This window comes from Apiospora phragmitis (genome assembly GCF_038363925.1).
Source record: "Apiospora phragmitis strain CBS 135458 chromosome Unknown utg000011l:1.0-3236445.0:1.0-3240683.0, whole genome shotgun sequence".
Taxonomy (NCBI): domain Eukaryota; kingdom Fungi; phylum Ascomycota; class Sordariomycetes; order Amphisphaeriales; family Apiosporaceae; genus Apiospora; species Apiospora phragmitis.
The window spans coordinates 922,209-941,626 of NW_027117411.1; the positions used below are offsets into that span (position 1 = coordinate 922,209).

Consider the following 19,418-nt stretch of genomic DNA (forward strand, 5'->3'; position numbering starts at 1 on the left):
TAAATTAAAACTTAATTATTAAATATATAATAAAATATTTATAACTATTATTAAAGCTTATAAAACATAGAGATATTATTTTAATAAAATAATAAAATTAATTAAAATCTATATTAATTATAAAAATTTAATGACGTTTATTATTATTAAAAAGTTAAATAAACAATAAATATAATAATTTAAATTCTTTTCGAGATTTAACCTTATTATTATTTATTAAAAGGGTAATGAGAACGGTCGCGCCGACGTACTAAGCCGACGACTAGACTATTAGGCGGAGGTCTCGTCCAAAATACGAATTATTTATATATATAATTAAAATAATAACCTTATACCGTCGAAATAATTAAACGTTACGATCTATATTTAATATAGTAATAAATAAATTACTAAGTTCCGGTAATTTAGTTAAAGCCCCGATTTTATTAACTACCCCGGGGATCGTTTCGAGAACCGCGACGACCTCACCTTTTACCGGGACAAGATCTATATCTTTAAGCGGTATTATGAAAACTTTATTAAAGAGCTCCACGAGCACCTTATATATAGATATTAAAGAGTATTTAAGATTTAAAAACGAATTATTAAATAATTTAATTACGAGAACTTTAAATTAATTATAACTAAAATTATTAATAAATACGACTTATATAATAAAATTAAATTTATAAAATATTAACCATATAAAGAATTATAACTAATTATACTGCTAAATAAGGCGTAAAAAACGATCGCGTTCGATTTTATAATTAAACTACCCCCATTAAAAAAACCCTTAATTAAGGTTAATTATAATAATATCATAATAATTACGAATAAATTCATAAAATATACCTACTTCTTACTATATAAAAAGTCTAACGATATTAATAATCTAGCTTATAGTTTCCTCCGTATTATTATTAATTAATACGGATTATTAAAAACGATTATTTCCAATTAAAATAAGTTATTTATAATAAAATTTTAAAAATTATTTATAATATAATTCAATATTAAATATAAGTTATTTATAACTTATCACTTTTAAATAAATAAATAAACGAAAAGAATAAACGAAATATTAAAGTAATACCTACATTATTATATTAATTATAAATAAAATAACTAGGTACAATTATTACTTATAGCTTAATTCGCTTATAATAACGTAGATAACGAAATTATATATATATTACTATTTTAAATAAACTACGGATATAACTTAAAAATTATTAAAAAACCTTTAAAAAAAGAGCTAGTACTAATCGCGACCATATAAATTAAAAAACTAAAAGAACTTTAAATTATATTATAATAAAACCTTATCTTCCTCTAATAATAAATAAAAAAATACGCCGATTAAATAAGGTTAAAAGGATTAACCTTTAAAAAAAGAAAAGAAGTTTACCTTTTATAATAAAATATTAAAATAAAGCGATTAAGTAATAAACTAGACTTTTAAAAAATCGGATTATTTAAAATCGTAAAAATCGTTTTAAAAACTAACTATTAATTATTATTATTTAAAATAATACGAATATACCTTATATTTTATATTTTATTACTCGAGCTAGCGGCTAAAAAAACCCTAATTAATATATAACTAAAAGTCGAAATAGATTAGCACGAGTATAAAATTAACGGAATTATTAATTTAAAAAAAACGAAGCTTTTAATACCTCGTTTAATAAAAAGATTACTAATTAAAAAATAATACTTAAAAACTTAAAAAATATTTAATAAACGCCGTAAAAAAACTAAAGAAATTTAAAAAAAGGCGAAGTTAAAATTTATCACGTTTTAATCTATTACTCCGAATATTTTAAAGAATTACGCTTTAATAACCACCTCGGACTTAGCGTACTCGGCCGCCTTTAGTTTATTTAGAAAACAAAGGCCACGCTTAGCTATCTTTACATTACGCGTCGTTAAAAAGTTCCGTTATTACCGAATCCGCTTTAAGCGTTAAAAAGCCTCTTAAGCCTCCCGGTGAGCCTTTTCTAAGGCCGCGCTCGCCTCGCGTAAGGAATCGCTGGCCGTCTACTCCTCGGAGCGCAGGCGGCGGGACTTATTAATAACCCGGGATACCGCGGAAATAAATAAACTAAAGCCGTTATAAAACCGATTACGGCGGATATATTATTTATAATAAGAAATATTATTTAATATAATATACTCCTACTTCTTTTTTAAGTAAAGAGAGTACGGTATAGTTTTAAAATTAAATTCGTTAAAAAGGGTAATTAAATTATAATGCTGCTTAGTTTTTTTAAATTTCGTATAAAGAATAAGTTTTTTAACGCGACTTAATATAATAAATAAATATTATAATAAAAGTATAACGAAGAAAAGGAAAATTTATTAAGCCTCGATATAGCGGGTAGAAGGTATTTAAGGAACCTAGCGCTTCGGGGATAAAGTAGTTAGAAAGGGAGGATAGTGTTACGACCTGATCTAATTATACGGCCAAAACCTATAAAATACCGGCCCGGATTTACGATACCCCGCTTAGGCTATAACGTTACAACTACCGACCGTGCTGCTAGCTATATTAATATAAACTCGCCTATACTATAAAAGCGCGCGATAACCACGATAATAGAATTCCGAATAATAGCAGGCTAGATACGACCTAAAGAAGTAATAAAAATAACGTTACGTGATAGATTATTAGGATTACTAAGGACAGCTAGGTGAGCCTATGATTTAATTAATAATAAAGATTACCAGGATTATTAGAATACGAGGGTAAATTAAGTAATTTAACGGATTAATAAAGGAGGAGATTAAATATATAACGACGGACGTTCTTTATATATTTTATATAAATATTCTTTACTTTAATAATTAATTTAAGTATTAATTTAACCTATTAATACGGAAATAGCTTTAACGATTTTATTATAAATATTTTTAAGTTTACGCACCTTAATTATCTTCGTTTCTACGAGTTATTACCTATTATATCGATAGAAGCGGACTTTTATTACACGTTTAGATATTTTCTCGTATTATTAATATAAACCCTAGTACGTCTTACTAGGTTTCTTTTAGAACCTAGATAGTGTTCGTTATAGTTACTATATTAATTATAAATAAAACAATTAAGTACGGTTATTACTTATAACTTAATTCGCTTATAATAACGCGAATAACGAAACTATACGCATATTATTATTTTAAATAAATTACGGGTATAACTCGGAAATTATTAAAAAACCCTTTAAAAGGAGAGCTAGTACTAATCGCGACTATATAAATCGAAAAACTAAAAAATCTCTAAATTACGTTATAATAAGACCTTATTTTCTTTTAGTAATAAATAAAGAAACACGCTAACTAAACTAAGTTAAAAGGATTAATTTTAAAAAAAGGTAAAAAAGTATACCTTTTATAACGAAATATTAAAACTAGGCGACCTAGCGAAAAACTAGACTTTACAAAGATTAGACTACTTAAAATTATAAAAGTTACTTTAAAACTAATTATTAATTATTATTACTAAAAATAATACGAATATACTTAATATTTTATATCTTATTATGCGAATTAACTTTTAAAAACGTAAGAATTAAAACATGATTAAAAGTCGAAACGGATTAATACGAGTACGAAATTAAGGCGATCCTCGATAAAAAGCGAGTCGGAAAAGGATAAGAATACCTCGTTAAGTAAAAGGGTTACCTACTAGAAAATAATACTTAAAAACTTAAGAAATATTTAACGAACGCCACTAAAGAGCTACGAGCGTTTAAATAACGACCTTAAGTATCGAATTTAAGGAAAAATCCGTTACGTTTTAATTAATAACGCTAAAACTACTGTAGGCTTAAACGGCTAAAGTAACCTTAAACTTTTAACGCTCTTACTCTTCTAGCTTGTTTAAAGAATAAAGACCCCGCTGTATTAACTTCACACCCTGAGTACGAGCTATATCTTTCTACTTTCGAAAGCGGATCAGGCGGGTAATAGCTTTATTCATTTCTTCCTAATAACGTTTTTAAAGCTCGAGGAAACGCTCTTTCATAATAGCTTCCTCGCGTCCTAAACGACAATACTCCTCTTAGATACGTTATAACGAATAAAGAGGCACCCCGGTACTATTATAAAAAGATAACGAGCGAGTATATTCTTAATATATACTAATACCTTTTATTATTATATATTTTTACACTTTAAAAGAATAACGAGAATATAATATAACTTTAAAGCTAAAATCGCTAAAATAAAGTAATAAAATCGTAATAACGAGCGGTAAAACTCTTTAGCTTAAACCGTAGTTTTTTAATTCGACTTAACACTATAATAAATATATATTATAATAAAAAATAAAAAGGAAAGAAAACTTATTAAATTTCTTAATAAAAATAATAAAACCTAGTACTTATAACGATTAACTACTTTAAAAATAAAACAAGTAAAAGAGGAAGGATAGTATTACGACTTGACCTAGTCATGCGGCTAGCTCGACACGGCGATACTATATCTCGAGGCGTTTACGAAAATTAGTATTAAAACTTACCCTACCGATTAATATTAATAAACTTATTTACGATAATAAATATTATACCGCTATAATATTATAATAATTAATATTATAAAAACAATATAATATAACTATCTAGCCTTAAATAAATAAAAGTAGACGAAATTATAAAGATAATTAAAAACAGGTTACGTAATAAATAAAGCTCGATATAGCTCGATAAAGTAATATTAAATATAACCGATTAAAACTAAACAATAAAAAAATAAATAAAAAAAGAATTAAATATATAATAATAAATATTCCTTATATATTTTATATAAATACTTTTTATTTTAATAATTAATTTAAATATTAATTTAATTTATTAATAAAATAAACCGCCTTAATAAATCTATTATATAAATACCTTTATTTAACCCCTTATTACTACGTTACGACACGGCTATTATATATTATACCGGTAAAAGCGTTACTTTTATCGCACGTTTATATATTCTCTCGTATTATTAATATAAACCCTAGTACATTTTACTAGGTTTTTTTCGAAACCTAGATAGCTGTAACGAACGCTATCCGGGTTTTAAAAGAAACCTAATAAGACGTACTTAAGTTTATATTAATAATACGAGAGAGTATTTAAACGTGCGATAAAAGTCCGCTTTTATTAATATAAGGGGTAATAATTTATAAGAATAAAGATAATTAAAGTGTATAGATTTAAAGGTATTTATAATAAAGTTATTAAGGTTATTTACTTTATTAATAAATTAGATTAATACTTAAATTAATTATTAAAATAAAGAGTGTTTATATAAAATATATAAGAAACGTTCGTAGTTATATATTTAATCCTTCCTTTACTAATCCGTTATTACTTAGTGATCTCGCCTGGGCGCGCTCGGCGCTGCTTAGTGATCTCCCCTGATCACGCTCTGCGCTGCTTAGTGGTCTCGCCTGAGCGTTCGTCGCGTTACGTGACTTGTTAACGGCCGCCGTCGCTTGCAGGCGTATTCGTCCCACCGCCGGGTGAGGTAGTGTTGTCGTTGTTCGTTATTAAGGAAGGTCTAGCTTCATGTTGGTATAGCTGACGGTGCGGTCTGTGGCTGTGGTATCGTAGCCTGGTCGGGGTATAGTAGTTCCGTGCCGGTAGGTGGGGTTCTTAGCCGCATGGTTAGGTCGGGTCGTAATAATAGCGTTCGTTATAAATAATAAATAATTCCTTATATATTTTTTATAGATATTATTTATTTTAATAATTAATTTAAATATTAATTTAATTTATTAATAAAGTAAATAGTTTTAACGAAATTATTATAAATAACGTATCTTATAAGCGAACATCTTATATAAGCGAATATTTTATTCTTTTACACCCTTTTCGATAAAATATAAGTTAATTTTATTAAAACGTATTTAATATATTAAAATTAATTAGAATATTTATTTTTAAATATTTCTATATTATTTTAATAAGTACACGTATTATACCCGGGCTTTTTATAAATTTTATAGCGTTATAATTGTGTTTTAAACGTTTTTATACGATTACTTTTTCGACGCGATTCGTTTTATAATTATTTATTAACGTTTTTTAAAATTATAGGTTTTTTTTAGCTTATATATAAAGTGATCCTTTATTTTATAGCCGTTTTTTTTCGTACGGCGGCGCCGGTTAAATATTTTATTTATTTTTCGAAGTATCGCGTTTTTACTTTTTTAAAAAGTAATTCGGTATATAATATATATTATAACCTTTATGATTTAGTTAAGGCTAATTAAAATAAACGTCGGAAAATTATTTTAATACTATACGATACGGTTTCGAACGTATTCGGTTTAAGATTAAACTATAATCGAGTTATTTAAAGTTTTTAATTCTTAAGGAATAAATAGGTTAAAAAACGTTACCGGAAGTATTAAAATACGTAGCTTTATATTTAATTATAAAATAATATACGGAGGGATAATATAACCGTGTAATCCGACGCCTTAAATAATTATAACCTATTCCCGGTTCTTTTACTATATTACCTTAAGCCTTCCGCGTTAATCGAAAGTAGTTACGATTATTTCGAACGAGATTTAATTTATAAAAAAGCCGGTCTCGTTAAAGTTATAAATATCCTCTTTTTAAATATCGTATTTATAAATTATATTTCGTACGAAAGTAAACCACGTGCGATACGCGTCAAGATCTTTATAAAAGACTCTTTAATAATCGATTTTTTAATTAAAACACGTTTAGAGGTCTAATTATTATCGTATAAAGTTAAAGGCTTAATTAGTATCGACGCGTCCCGCGTTACATAAACTAAATAATCGATTCGTTATATCTTTTATATTATTTAATCGAAAAAGGAAGGATCGCGTATTTAAATTAATAATATATCGAATAATCGCATTTTTTTAAAAATTTAAACGCTTTTAAAAATTAGTAAATATTTCGCGTCGTATAGGTTAATTATTTCGTCTAAGCTATAAGGTTTTCGATAAGACGTAATAAATTAATACAGCTTTTCGTACGCTTTAAGTTAAATCTTCTTAAATCGCTTAAAGCGCTAGAATTATATTACTCTTTTTTTAAAGTTATAATATTTTCGGACGTAAAAGAATATAAAAAAAGGTTAAGGTTATAAAGAAATTTATAAAAGTGAGATATTCGCTTATATAAGACATTCGCTTATAGGATACGTTACCTTTAAATTTATATACTTTAATTACTTTTATTTTTATAATTATTATATATTATATTAATAAAAGCGGACTTTTATTACACGTTTAAATACTTTTTTATATTATTAAATATAAACCTTAATACGTTTTATTTTAAAACTTAAATAATATTTATTATATTTTAATTATTCTCATTTTTATAAGTTATTATTTAAACCCTTAAATAATAATACTTATAAAACTATATTTATATTTAAACTTAATAATACCCCTTATTATAAGAAAACCCCCGCTATTATTATAAACACCTCTTAATAAAACCTTATTATAAAAATAAATAATAACGATAATAATAATAGCCTTATTTAATAAATATTAATTAAACGAATTAAAAAACTTAAATAAAAAAACCCTAACTATTAATATTATTACACTAAACTTAAAAAGGAGCGTAACGAGCTCCTAATTAAAGATGCCTTAAAATAAATACTAAATATTAACGAGCTACGCGAGGAAGTATGCCTCCTCTATACCGCCGCTAATATTATCTATACCCCTGTTACTCTTAAAAAAGGAATAAAGATTAGCACCCTAACAGCTTTTAATAGGATAAATAAAAACCTCCGCGGATTCTTTATCTAGGTTAAAGCTTATTAACGGTTTTATAAAGGAATATTTTAAAATACTATTTAACGAGTTATTTACGCCGCCTCGTTCTTTAAAAATAAAATACTCGCCTATTTTAAACTTTATTTAAACGAACTTATAGAAAACGATTAATAAGTTAAGCTATACTGCGTAAAAATATAACGAATTTTTAAAAATCATAATAGTTTTAAATAAGTTACTAAATTATTTTTTTAAAACCCCGACGAAAAGCGATAAATAAAAAAAGAATTAAAAACTTTTAAATAAAAAAAGAATTAGAAACTTTTAAATAAAAAAAGAATTAAAAACTTTTAAATAAAAAAGATTAACCGCCTCTTATACCGCCGAATTCTAACGTATTATAACTTAGCTAAATTATACTAAAATTATAAAGATTATAATATATTATCGAAAATTAAAGGAAAACGTTAAAAACGAATTTAACCGGCTTAATACCTTTAATAATTTCTTTTTATATATAGAGCTCGCTATTAAAATCGATGCTTATATATATAAACGCCGCTACGAAAAATAAGCCGGATAATAATAGTAAACTAATCGAATTTAAGTTAATATAAGACGACTACGTCACTATAATAATATACCGTTAAAAAATATCACGGCGTATAGCTATTATAATAAACTAATAGACCTCGACATTATTAAATATAATAAAAGGCGGAACGTAACCTATTATAATTATTAAAAATAGGGATATTTTACTCGAAACTGCCGGTCCTTAAAAAAGGACTTCTAAAAAGTCCTGGATAAGTAATAAATCAACGTTACTAATAATTAACTAACCCTTATAACTATTAAAAGAAGTAGTACTAGTAATATGTTAAATATCCCCTACTGTAGTTTATTTTAAACAGCCTATTATAATAATAATGACTACGACCACCGGGTAAATAAAGAAAGGATAAAATAGTTCTTTAAAGCCTTTAAACGGCTAAATATTACGCGCACCTTCGTAATAATATAACGATAACTTAACTATAATAAAGAAAATAACGAGGATAATAACGAAAATAAAGACTTAAAAAACCGCCTAGTTTATAACGAACATCGATTAGACGACCTTAAACAGCTTATTAAATTACTTACGCTAGAACTCGCCGTAAAAATAACGAAGCCTCGAAACCTAGATATCGATAGATAGTTAGCGATCCTAGGGATTACATTTTCCGAATTACGAAAACTACGGTAAGTATTTATTATATATAAACTCGAATAAAAAGTAAAAAGAAACTACGCTATTAGCGACAACCCTAAGATCTCTTTAATATATAATAATTACTTCTTACTCGCTTAAATTAACTATATTTATAACGGTTATACTAAGTATTTAATAAAAAAGCTTAAAAAAGAATAATTCTTTAAAAGGATTAATAAGAATTTAATTAAATAACTATACCTCGACTACCTTATTAAAAAAATTAAAACGATTATATTTAATCCCCGCCGAGCTTACCTATTAATCGAAAAGGCCTTATAATAGTAAGCGACTAAGCGAAAAACTAAACTTTAAAAAAATCGAACTATTTAAAATTATAAACATTATTTCGAAAACTAATTATCGATTATTACTATTTAAAATAATATAGATACACCTTATATTTTATATTTCCTTACTCGAATTAATAATTAAAAATATTTTAATTAATATATAATTAAAAGTTAAAATAAATTAATACGAATATAAAATTAAAAAATTTATTAAGAAAAAAAAGCTAAATAAAGCTTCTAATAATTCGTTTAATAAAAAAACTACCTATTAAAAAATAATACCTAAAAACTTAAAAAATACCTAGTGAACATTATAAAGAAACTATAGGTATTTAAAGAATGAAGCCTACGCTATATTAACTTCACGCCTTAAGTACAGGCTATTTCCTTCTATTTCTAGAGGCGAATTAAACGAGCTAAGGCCTTATTAACTTACCGCTATAACTCTAAAAAATACGCTTCCGTAATCGATTCCTCGCGAGAAAAGCGATTGTACTCCTTTTATACCCGACGAAAAAAGGATAACAAAACGTTAATACCGTTACACGTATAATTAATACGAATATACTCTTTATACTTATTAACCCCTTTTATTATAATATATAACTATTTTTTTTAAAAAATACCGATTATAAAATATAATATTAAAACTAAATTTATTAAAAGCCTTAATAAAATTAACGTAATAAATAATAAAAAAACGAATAAATTTAAGCCGCGATTTTTTAATATAGTTAAATATAATAAGCTTATATTATAAAAAGAAATAAAAGAAGAAACTTATAAAATCTTAATATAATAATAACTTATAAATATTTAGAACGACTAACTATTTTAAAAATAAAACAATTAAAAAAAGAGGGATAATATTACGATTTAACCTAAAAATACGGTTAAAACCTACACCCCCGGCACGGACTAATAATAACCCAAGGTACCTACGAGACCCTACGAAAAAATCCGGTCAGCGCTTACGCCCTATTACACCGCTATAAGACCCCGATAACTAACACTATAATAATAATATATTAAAACTAGCTAGCTATAAATAAATAAGAATAAAAAAATAAAAATAAATAAATAAGAATAAATAAATAAAAAGGAAATAATTAAGAATTACGTAACGATAAAAGATATTATTTAATAAAGCTTATTAAATAACGATAAACATAATTAATAATAATTATTAAATAAGTATAATTAATAAAAAAGAGATTAAATATATAATAATAATTAATTTAAATATTAATCTAATTTATTAATAAAATAAATAGTTTTAGCGAAACATTATAAATACCTTTAAATATACGCACCTTAGTTACCTTTATTCCTACGGCTATTACACATTATATCGATAAAAGCGGACTTTTATCGCACGTTTAAATACTCTCTCGTATTATTAAACATAAACCCTAATACGTCTTACTAGGTTTTAAAAAAAAAACCTAAATAACGTTCGTTATAATATACTCGGTTTAAGATTAAGCTTTAATTAAGTTATTTAAAATCTTTAATTTTTAATGTATAAATAAGTCGAAAGAGGTCGCTAGAGACGTCGGCGTACGTAGCTTTATATTTAATTATAAAATAATAGATTTCGAATTATACGGTATAAGTCCTGCCTTTTAAAAATCTTCTTAAATATTTAAAATAATAAAAATCGTTTAAAACGTTCCTAAGAAGTCTTCCTTTTAAAATATAAATAATATACGCTCGTATAAAACCCTCGATTTCTTTCTCGTATAATCTTTTTAATATATAAAGATATTTAATATTAAAAGGTTAAAGCTTATATAATAAATAAAAAAATATATAAAGTATAATAATCGAGTTTTTTTTATAATAAAGCTTGAAAGTTATTAAATAATAGCTCTTATACCCGTTAAAGACTAATAAGCGATAAATAATTTTCGTATAAGATTTCGTATACTTATCGAAGTATCGAATCTAGTATTCGCCTCTTTCGTTCGTAGTTTAGCCGTTTTTAGTAACTACGATTACTCAGTCTTTTAATAATAAGCTATTTTCGTACTAAAAAAAGAGGTACGTTTTTCCGGTAAATATAATATACGGAGGGATAGCGTAACCGGACGATTTAACGTTTTAAATAATTATAATATATTCTCGGTTCTTTTATTATATTACCTTAAGCTTTCCCTATTAATTAAAGGTGGTAATAATTATTTTAAACGAGATTTAATTTATAAAAAAGCCGGCTTTATTAAAGTTATAAATATCCTCTTTTTTAAATCTTATACTTATAAATTATATTTCGTACGAAAATAAACTATACGTAATACGCGTCGGGATTTTTATAAGACTCTTTAATAATTAATTCTTTAATTAAAACGCGTCCGAAGGTTTAATTACCGTCGTATAAAGTTAGAGGCCTAATTAACGCCGACGCGTCCCGCGTTACGTTAACGGAATAATTAATTCGCTATATTTTTAACGCTACTTATTCGGGGAAGAAACGATAGCGAATCTAGTTCGATTATATATTATACGATTATATCTTCTTCGGAATCCGTTAATTTTCGAGAATTAGCGAACATTGCGCATTTCGTAAAAATACCGAGCTATCGGTTACGAAGGGTCGTATAAAAGACTTTATACGTTCGAGCTACGTGTTAAAAACTTAATTTTAAGTTATTTTTAAACGCTTAAAACGTTAGAATTATTTACCCTTTTTTTAAGTATTAACTATAATAAGTAATAAAGGAATTAAGTTATAAAAATTATTCGTACGAAATTTAACGAAAGTAGTTAATTCGTTTATATAGTTATTTCGTTTATAAACTACGTTAATTATTTTTAATAAACTTTTTAATCGTTTAAATTTAATTATAAAAAAATAAAAGAATCGATAATAATTTAAATGTTTTAATTTTAATATTATAAATATATTTATTTTATCTTCATAATTAAAATAAGAGCTTAATAAATTAAATTTTATAATAAAAGCTTTATACGCGTTTAAATAAATTAAATAAACGAGCTATAAATATTATATATTTATATAAACGTATAAAAGAGTAATTAAGCTTAATTTATAAAAAATATCGATATTATTTTATTAAACTTGTTTTTTTATTAAATAAATTAAAAATCGTTAATATAATCTCGTTTTAATTTTAAATTACTTAAATTAGTATTAAATTAAAGGTTAAAGTTAAAAAAAGCTTTTAATAAAAATATTATTAATTAAATTAAAATAAATGTTAAAAATAATTATAATATAAAGAAGTATAGTTTTAATAATATAAATTTATATATATATTAAATATAAAAGATAATTATAATTTATATTAAATACTTAAACTCTTTTAAATTTTAATAAAGCGTTATAATATTATATAATAATTTTAATTTAATAATTATAAATCACATCCTTTATTATTTTCTTATTATTTTATTAATTAAAATTATAGTAGTAGCTAATAGTAGCGGAATAGCTAAAGTAGTACTTATAGTATAAAGCCTTTTCAGATGCCAGTCCGAAAAGGGAAGCGATTAGCACTCTAATCCGAATGAGAGAAGTTAAAAGACCGTTAACGCGGGGGTGGGGTGCATAGGTGCTGTGGTTGTGGGGGATAAACATTCCGTATTGCTAAAAATCACAAAGGTCCTTTTCCAATCTTCTACCCTTACAGGATACCAGGTGGGTCTGTACCTTCTATCGCTAATGCTATCATCACTCACACCGGTATAGGCCTACCCTATGATACGCGTGATTTCAAGCCATGCTGCTTGCAGTATGTTGTGTAACCTCTCCCACAGCCACGCCCATCTCAACACAAAACTTGGTTGTGTGGCAGTCAGTCATATTAGGAATGACCGCAGTACAGTCAGCCGCCGCTCGGAGCCCATAACTGTTACAAAGATGCACCACATCCTCCTAAGGAGCATTGTGCCATTCTTCGCTCCAGGCATCGCTCTAGCATCTCTCTGGCGTTATGGAGTATCCTTCTTTATGGCGTGTGGCATACTGCCGTGGAGCAGTACTGCTTTTGCTGTTCTTCAGTTCATTCAATTGCACGTTGGAGCTGGAAACTCGAGTCCCGTTGATTGCCCATGCCATACACAGGAGATACGGTCTGCAGGACGGCCCAGTGCCCAGGGCGAGTGACGTTCTGCTACAAAAATCCGCAGAAGATGAGATTGAGCAGGCTGCTGCTTACTATCGAGTCCTACAATCCGTTCTTGGTTTGCTACCTTTTCCGTACCACCTGCGACTCCGACTGATGCATCTTCCTCCAGGTATCTTATGTCTTTTGATATATGGAATGGTTGCGAGGAAACAGGGGCCTGTGCTCGTTTTGCTCATCAGCTCATGTTCGGGCATTATGCGACTTGCATACGAGTATTTCGTCTGTATGTCGACCATTGTCACTTCATGTTTTATGAGCTTACCAGACCAGACATGATACTAGAAAAGCCTACTGTGAACTGGATTTGTTCTATTCCTTTCCTGAGCCTAGCAGTAGGTGGACCTGCTGTGAAGAAGATGCTATGTTACGGAATCATGGCAGAAATGGTTAATGCATGTGAAAGGTTCGTTCAGTTGAATCATCAACCCCTACCAGCATCTCAGTATGTATTAGGCATCTGATGCGATTTAGGGGTCCCGCTTTCAATCGCCTCACCTCAGTCGCCACGCTTTCAGCATTTGTCGGCTCTCTTGCCACCTCTGCTCTTCTCCAGTAAACATTCGTCTTCACTTTCCTGACCGCTGGTCTCTGCGAACTATCTTTTACAGTAACAGCAATGGCTCTTCTCGTCGGTCTGCGGACATTTACAGCCCCGAAAAACAATGGCAATCTGCACACGGAATCCGAGACTAGCAGCATATTACCGGAAGCGTCTGTTTCCAATCGACCTCCGGCACGCCTGGACGACGGCCATGATGGAGATGCTGTGGGGGCAGGCTGCATAGCATCGCGTCCCCCAGGAATCGCGAAACGGCGGAAACTTGTCAAATTCGGCATCCTACTAATTTCCTACTTCACCATTGAGTTTGGATTGAACTTCGCTCCGATATATCCTTTGTATCTACTCACTCGTCTCCACTGGTCCCCATCAGGCGTGAGCCTAGTATACGCGTCAGGACTTTTCATCTCATTACTCACAACTACAACACTACCTCTTCTACGACAGTTGTGGACTATCCGTGGCTCGCAAAGCTCTATCAACAGAGAGTACTGGATCGTGATTCTGAGTCTTTTCTGCGCGAATGTTGGTTTAGTAGGTATGAGCCTCGCAGCGAATTCCTTCTGGGTCATCCTCGCCACATCGATATTTAATGCGAGCAATGGTCACAACGATAGCATGATTATGATTATGATGCACACCGGGGCGGATGTGATAGATGTTTCGCAGGTGAATACCTACGCATCACTTACCTCCAGCATGGCAGAGATCTTTGGAACTATGATCTCAACCACGCTTTACTTACGTATGCCAAAAGGGAACCCGCAAACCCCGGGTCTTTCAATGCTTTGGCTAGCAATAGGGATGATCGCCGTAGGCGTATCTTTGATCCGGCGCCAAATGCGAGGGGTATAACGGGGGAGGTGCCGAAGACCGTTGCAATTATACAGGGTAGGAAGCTTATGGTCCAGGGGCGGAATCGAGAACGACGCCCTATTGTTGGCTATATAGCATCGTTGCATTTTATCTACATCCTGTCCGTCATTCTCACCGTGAAAGGTTGCACGTAAAAATCTTATGTCCCTTTACGTGGAAATGAATAGAGCCTGATACTACTTCGGATCTAGAGAAGTCGGTAGAGACATACCCTCTCAAAGATCGTTCATGATGATCCAGGGACTGACGTCAGCCGCGGCACCTCAATGCGGATAAGCAACAGTGACGACATGGCAGCTAAGACACAGCAGCCCATGAACAATGATCTAAGTGCTGCCTCAAAGCTCAAGATTACTTGATTCCGGTAAGGTTCCTGCAATCCAGAGATAACCTCTATCGACCCTCGCACAAGTGCGATTGTTTCAGCCTGTCTCGTGCCTTGGACGAACATGTTTAAATAACGTGTCAAGAAAGCCTGGAACACCACACTACTGGCTGAAATGCCGAGGACCATGCCTAAGCTACGCCACAGCATTAATGTGCTGGTAACGATTGCCTGCTCATTCTTCTCCGAGGAGGCCAAGATGGCCAGAAAAGTTCCTGCAAATTGGAATCCCTGCCCCAACGACGATGGGATTAGCAACAGGAGGGAGGTGATTAGCGATATCCTGCAGCGTAGAAGGCTCAGCAGAAGGGTGCCCGTGAGATATAGTAAAGAACCAGTCACCAGTGGCCATTGAAGTCGCCCTGTCCGACTGATCGCAACACCTGTGACTGCGGATGTTACGGAAGACAGTACGGACGGCAGAATGAGTCTTAATCCGGAAGAGGTTGGGGTTGCCAGGAGAACAGCTTAAAAATATATAGGCCTTCAGAGAAGAAAGTCAGCAAACGAAGATGTATGACCATGATTGGTCGTTTGTAAGCAGACCGAGTACACTTACATGTTGAAGAGAATTGCGCTGGTCAAAAATGATGCGATAAAGTTTGACCATATCAAAAGTTGGCCCACGGGTGCCGCTTGAGTAAATACAGGGGCATGACAGGGTTCAAGGCACTGGAATTCGACCAAATGAATGCCGCACTGCAGATTAAAGATGCCACGATACATGCGACAACGACAGGATGGTCCCCTATAGACGTATTAGATGAGTCAATTAGTACTGGGCGTGTGATGCATCCATACATGGAAGAGTGCCTCCGCCAAGATTCTGATTTTCGTAAAACGTAAGTTAGCCCATCATAACATGGCTTGAGAATACCTGTTGCTTACCAAAGCAAGTATGAACGCACTGATAGAGGTGGTCAAAGAAAGGGAACCCTTTGGGTCGAAATCGCCGAGTGCCTCGCGTACAGTCTTGGTACTGCACCTTCGGCCTAGGTCTTTGGGAATAGCGAAAAGGCAAATGATGAATGCGACTGCTAACAGCGGAACTTGAATGCCGAAAGACCACCTCCAACCCCAATGTTCGGCAATCATGCCGCCCAAAGCTGCCCCCATGGCACACCCACCGCCATACGCCATGTTACTGTAGGGTTGGTATAGCCCTCTTCGCCTAGATTCACTTCCATTAGCTATCATCCTCCAAGCATGGAAGACCGGAGGCGGAGGTCTTACTGAATTGGCACGATGTCGTTGATTATAATGCTTCCAAGAACCATGACACCACCATCGCCAATGCCCGAGAGTGCTCGAGCCATGATTAAGCTCGTGAAGCTCTTGGACAGAGCCGACCAGACGACTGATAAGCAGAATGCTAGGAGACATCCCAAAAATGTCGTCTTGCGACCAATGCTGTCTGAAAGAGAACACACGACAGGCTGCACGGCAGTTGCTGTCAAAAAGAATGATGTTGACACTAATGAAGCAGAGTGAGCAGCTCCGAAATAGGATGTGATTATAGGGTGTGAGGAGGCCGTGACGCTATCAAAGCAACCGATGAAATTGCACCAAGATTACCTGAGAAAATATGAACCAGAACCTTCCTGGGGATATGTCGATCAAAAACTGGGAGAGTGGACGAGATTCAACATAGCCTGTAGATTTAGCACTCGATCCTAAAAGGGCTCTTGTCTCCTCTGGACTCTCGGCGGTGCTGTCAGCACGCATGGTACGTAGCGTGACCTCAAGAGTTCTTGGACCGGGGACAGATTGAGCTTTGTCTGTGATGATCTGACCCGATATTTGGCAGGGGCGCAACAAGTAAAGAAAGCCAGGATAGTGTGTTGCAGGTCGATTGGAAAAGCCAGAGGAATGGCGAAGTGTTAAAGCTTCAGGATTTGCTAGCCTTCCTATGGAATCATGAGGGTCGCCTCGCGATGTGGGACCTGACACATTGTTCCAGGCACGGAATACAGAAGCAATGAATACAGAAGCAATGAATACAGAAGCAATGAATACAGAAGCAATGAATACAGAAGCAATGTCTCAGACCCTTGTATATATCATTGTGACTTTCTCAGTGCTTCTCGCCTTCCAGTACTCGCAGGGTCGAGATATGGTCTCTCGCCCACGCTAACCACACGCCTCCCAGTGCGCGAACCTACAGCTGCGTAGTCGAATGTCGCTGCATGATAAGTGCATCGATTGTCCCATATAGCTACGGCGAGGCCAGTCAGCATGCGAGCCTGAATAAACTATGGTTGAAAGACGATATCATGGTATATCTTACCCATATCCCCCACATCGCGCCACCTGTGGCGGACGTGGATGTCGTGATTCTCTAAAACTGTCTCCTTTAGAAGCTGGAACAAACCCGGCTTTCGCTCGGGGACAGTTCGTTGAACCTCTGGGCGTAAAACCCGAAGGAGAACACGCTTTTCCAGCCAGTGACTGGGTTCGTGCGCACTGCGGGATGACTTGTTTGGAGTGTCTCGCCTGTGTTGTAGGGGAACCCCGTGGCCCATTGTGTAGACTTTCCCCCTTGTCTTTGGCTAGTCCAAGCCAATTGGGCTGAGTATGGGTTACAGTCAAGTTCTCCAAAAGCCCCTGATAGGGCTTTGAAAGACGATCGTATACTTCATAACCTGATGCCCAGACAGTATCTGAGTCCAGCATGGCCAGTCAGCACTAGAACTATCGAATGGGATGTGGCGTCTGAGTACCTCCTCCCGTCGGCGGGATCTCTGTCAATTGCAATATGCTGTAGTCGCTTGGAGCAACTTCAAATGAGACATCGCTGTGCCACGGCCCGCTCTCAGACAAGGCATGTATGTCGTGCTCCGTCTGGATGATGTTGACGAGCTCATCCTCGGCGGCGGTCCCAGTGAATGTGTGAGTCAGCGGGTGAATGTACAAGTCGGACGTAGACGGGTTATTCGTGAGTCTTCTCAGCCGTCGAGAGAGATCTTTCAGTGATCCCCCGCTGAGTTCAGTCTGTTGACGAAAAAATACTACACCACGTTGGGAGACTTGGAAACGAATTAACTTGGGAGTCTGGCCGAATTGCAGCAGATTGATGCTTTCGCTATCTTACTTGTAATGGCCAGCGCTTTGATTAGGTCGTCCGCATCAGGCCTCTGTAACCACTCATTGAGCTTGGCATCTGGAAACTCAGTTCCGATCGTAGGCGTCAAGTTCCATGATGTGTATTCATTTAGAGGACTGTTAGGTTCGAGTAGAATAGGAGAAACGAACATTGTGTATATCGCTCGGACACAATCTTGACTAGAATGTCCACCAAGTAAGATGGGATTTTATGTAGTACTAGTACGTTCCTATAATCTAGCCTCAATTGAGCCGGGCACTCGGTTAGACGCGAAATGACGGAAATCGGCAGGAGGCCTTGTAGCACATTTGCTTCTATATAGATTAATTGGAACGAAGTTCTATATGTAGGTATATACTATCGAGGGTCTGATAGGGGGGGGGAGGGTTCTAATGTTGTACGGTTACAGACGCTAATCACCGAGTAAACTACGTGATTGATCGGATTTGAAAGTCGTGCTTTAGGATTGGTTAGATTCCTTTTCGCGGGCCCACCGACCGATTACGAGCTTTTAATCTACTTCGTGTCGCGACCCGAGACCGGTCTCATTCGAAAGCGCGTTATCGGAAATAGGGGGGTGTACGAATTCCAAGGTCGGTTGTCTCCCAAGATCGCGAGATGTTGGGGGTCGAGAACCGGGGCAGCGGTTTCTATGCGAGCTCGGGTGGCTGAGGCTCGTGGCCCGTGCGTCCCGTCTACCATCCGAGCCTCTCGAGGCTTAGATGGTCCTGTTACCTGCCTAGGAACGTAGCTCCTTACCGGATGAGCAGGAGCTTCATTCCTACCACAAAACCCAACTCGTTTTCTTGTCAAGGCTTCATGTTTTTCTTGAGCAAAAAAGCCTTAGTCTGGAGCAGAGTTACATTGCATAATCTAGCAGCCGCCTCTGACGAATCACGTACGCAAGATGCATCATGCGAAAGCCCTACGACAACCAATCCGGTTATGTCCCGCCAGCCACAGACGGCTCATAATGAATTGCGTTATGTGAAGCTAGTCAAGAATGATTCGCTCTGGGTTGATTGCCAGATGGACGTCAAGTG

The 19,418-nt window shown here is 33.1% G+C and overlaps 3 protein-coding genes across 3 annotated transcripts; all 3 read right to left on the reverse strand.

Annotated features, from left to right (window-relative positions):
• Positions 1 to 15,113: 15,113 nt before the first annotated feature.
• Positions 15,114 to 15,882, reverse strand: PG994_013090 (uncharacterized protein; the record flags this gene model as incomplete). The annotated part of the gene is given in 3 exon segments (XM_066864499.1): positions 15,114 to 15,503; positions 15,514 to 15,756; positions 15,832 to 15,882. 3 exon segments carry the CDS (start codon positions 15,880 to 15,882, stop codon positions 15,114 to 15,116), a joined length of 684 nt encoding a protein of 227 aa, XP_066709460.1.
• Position 15,883: 1 nt separating this feature from the next.
• PG994_013091 (uncharacterized protein) lies at positions 15,884 to 16,810 on the reverse strand (the record flags this gene model as incomplete). Its single annotated transcript, XM_066864500.1, has 3 exons — positions 15,884 to 16,138; positions 16,161 to 16,416; positions 16,506 to 16,810. Coding segments are annotated over 3 exons (816 nt in total), but the record flags the coding sequence as incomplete, so codon positions are not given.
• Positions 16,811 to 17,332: 522 nt separating this feature from the next.
• Positions 17,333 to 17,794, reverse strand: PG994_013092 (Alpha-ketoglutarate-dependent sulfonate dioxygenase; the record flags this gene model as incomplete). The annotated part of the gene is given in 3 exon segments (XM_066864501.1): positions 17,333 to 17,524; positions 17,540 to 17,735; positions 17,748 to 17,794. 3 exon segments carry the CDS (start codon positions 17,792 to 17,794, stop codon positions 17,333 to 17,335), a joined length of 435 nt encoding a protein of 144 aa, XP_066709462.1.
• Between the last annotated feature and the right edge of the window lie 1,624 nt (positions 17,795 to 19,418).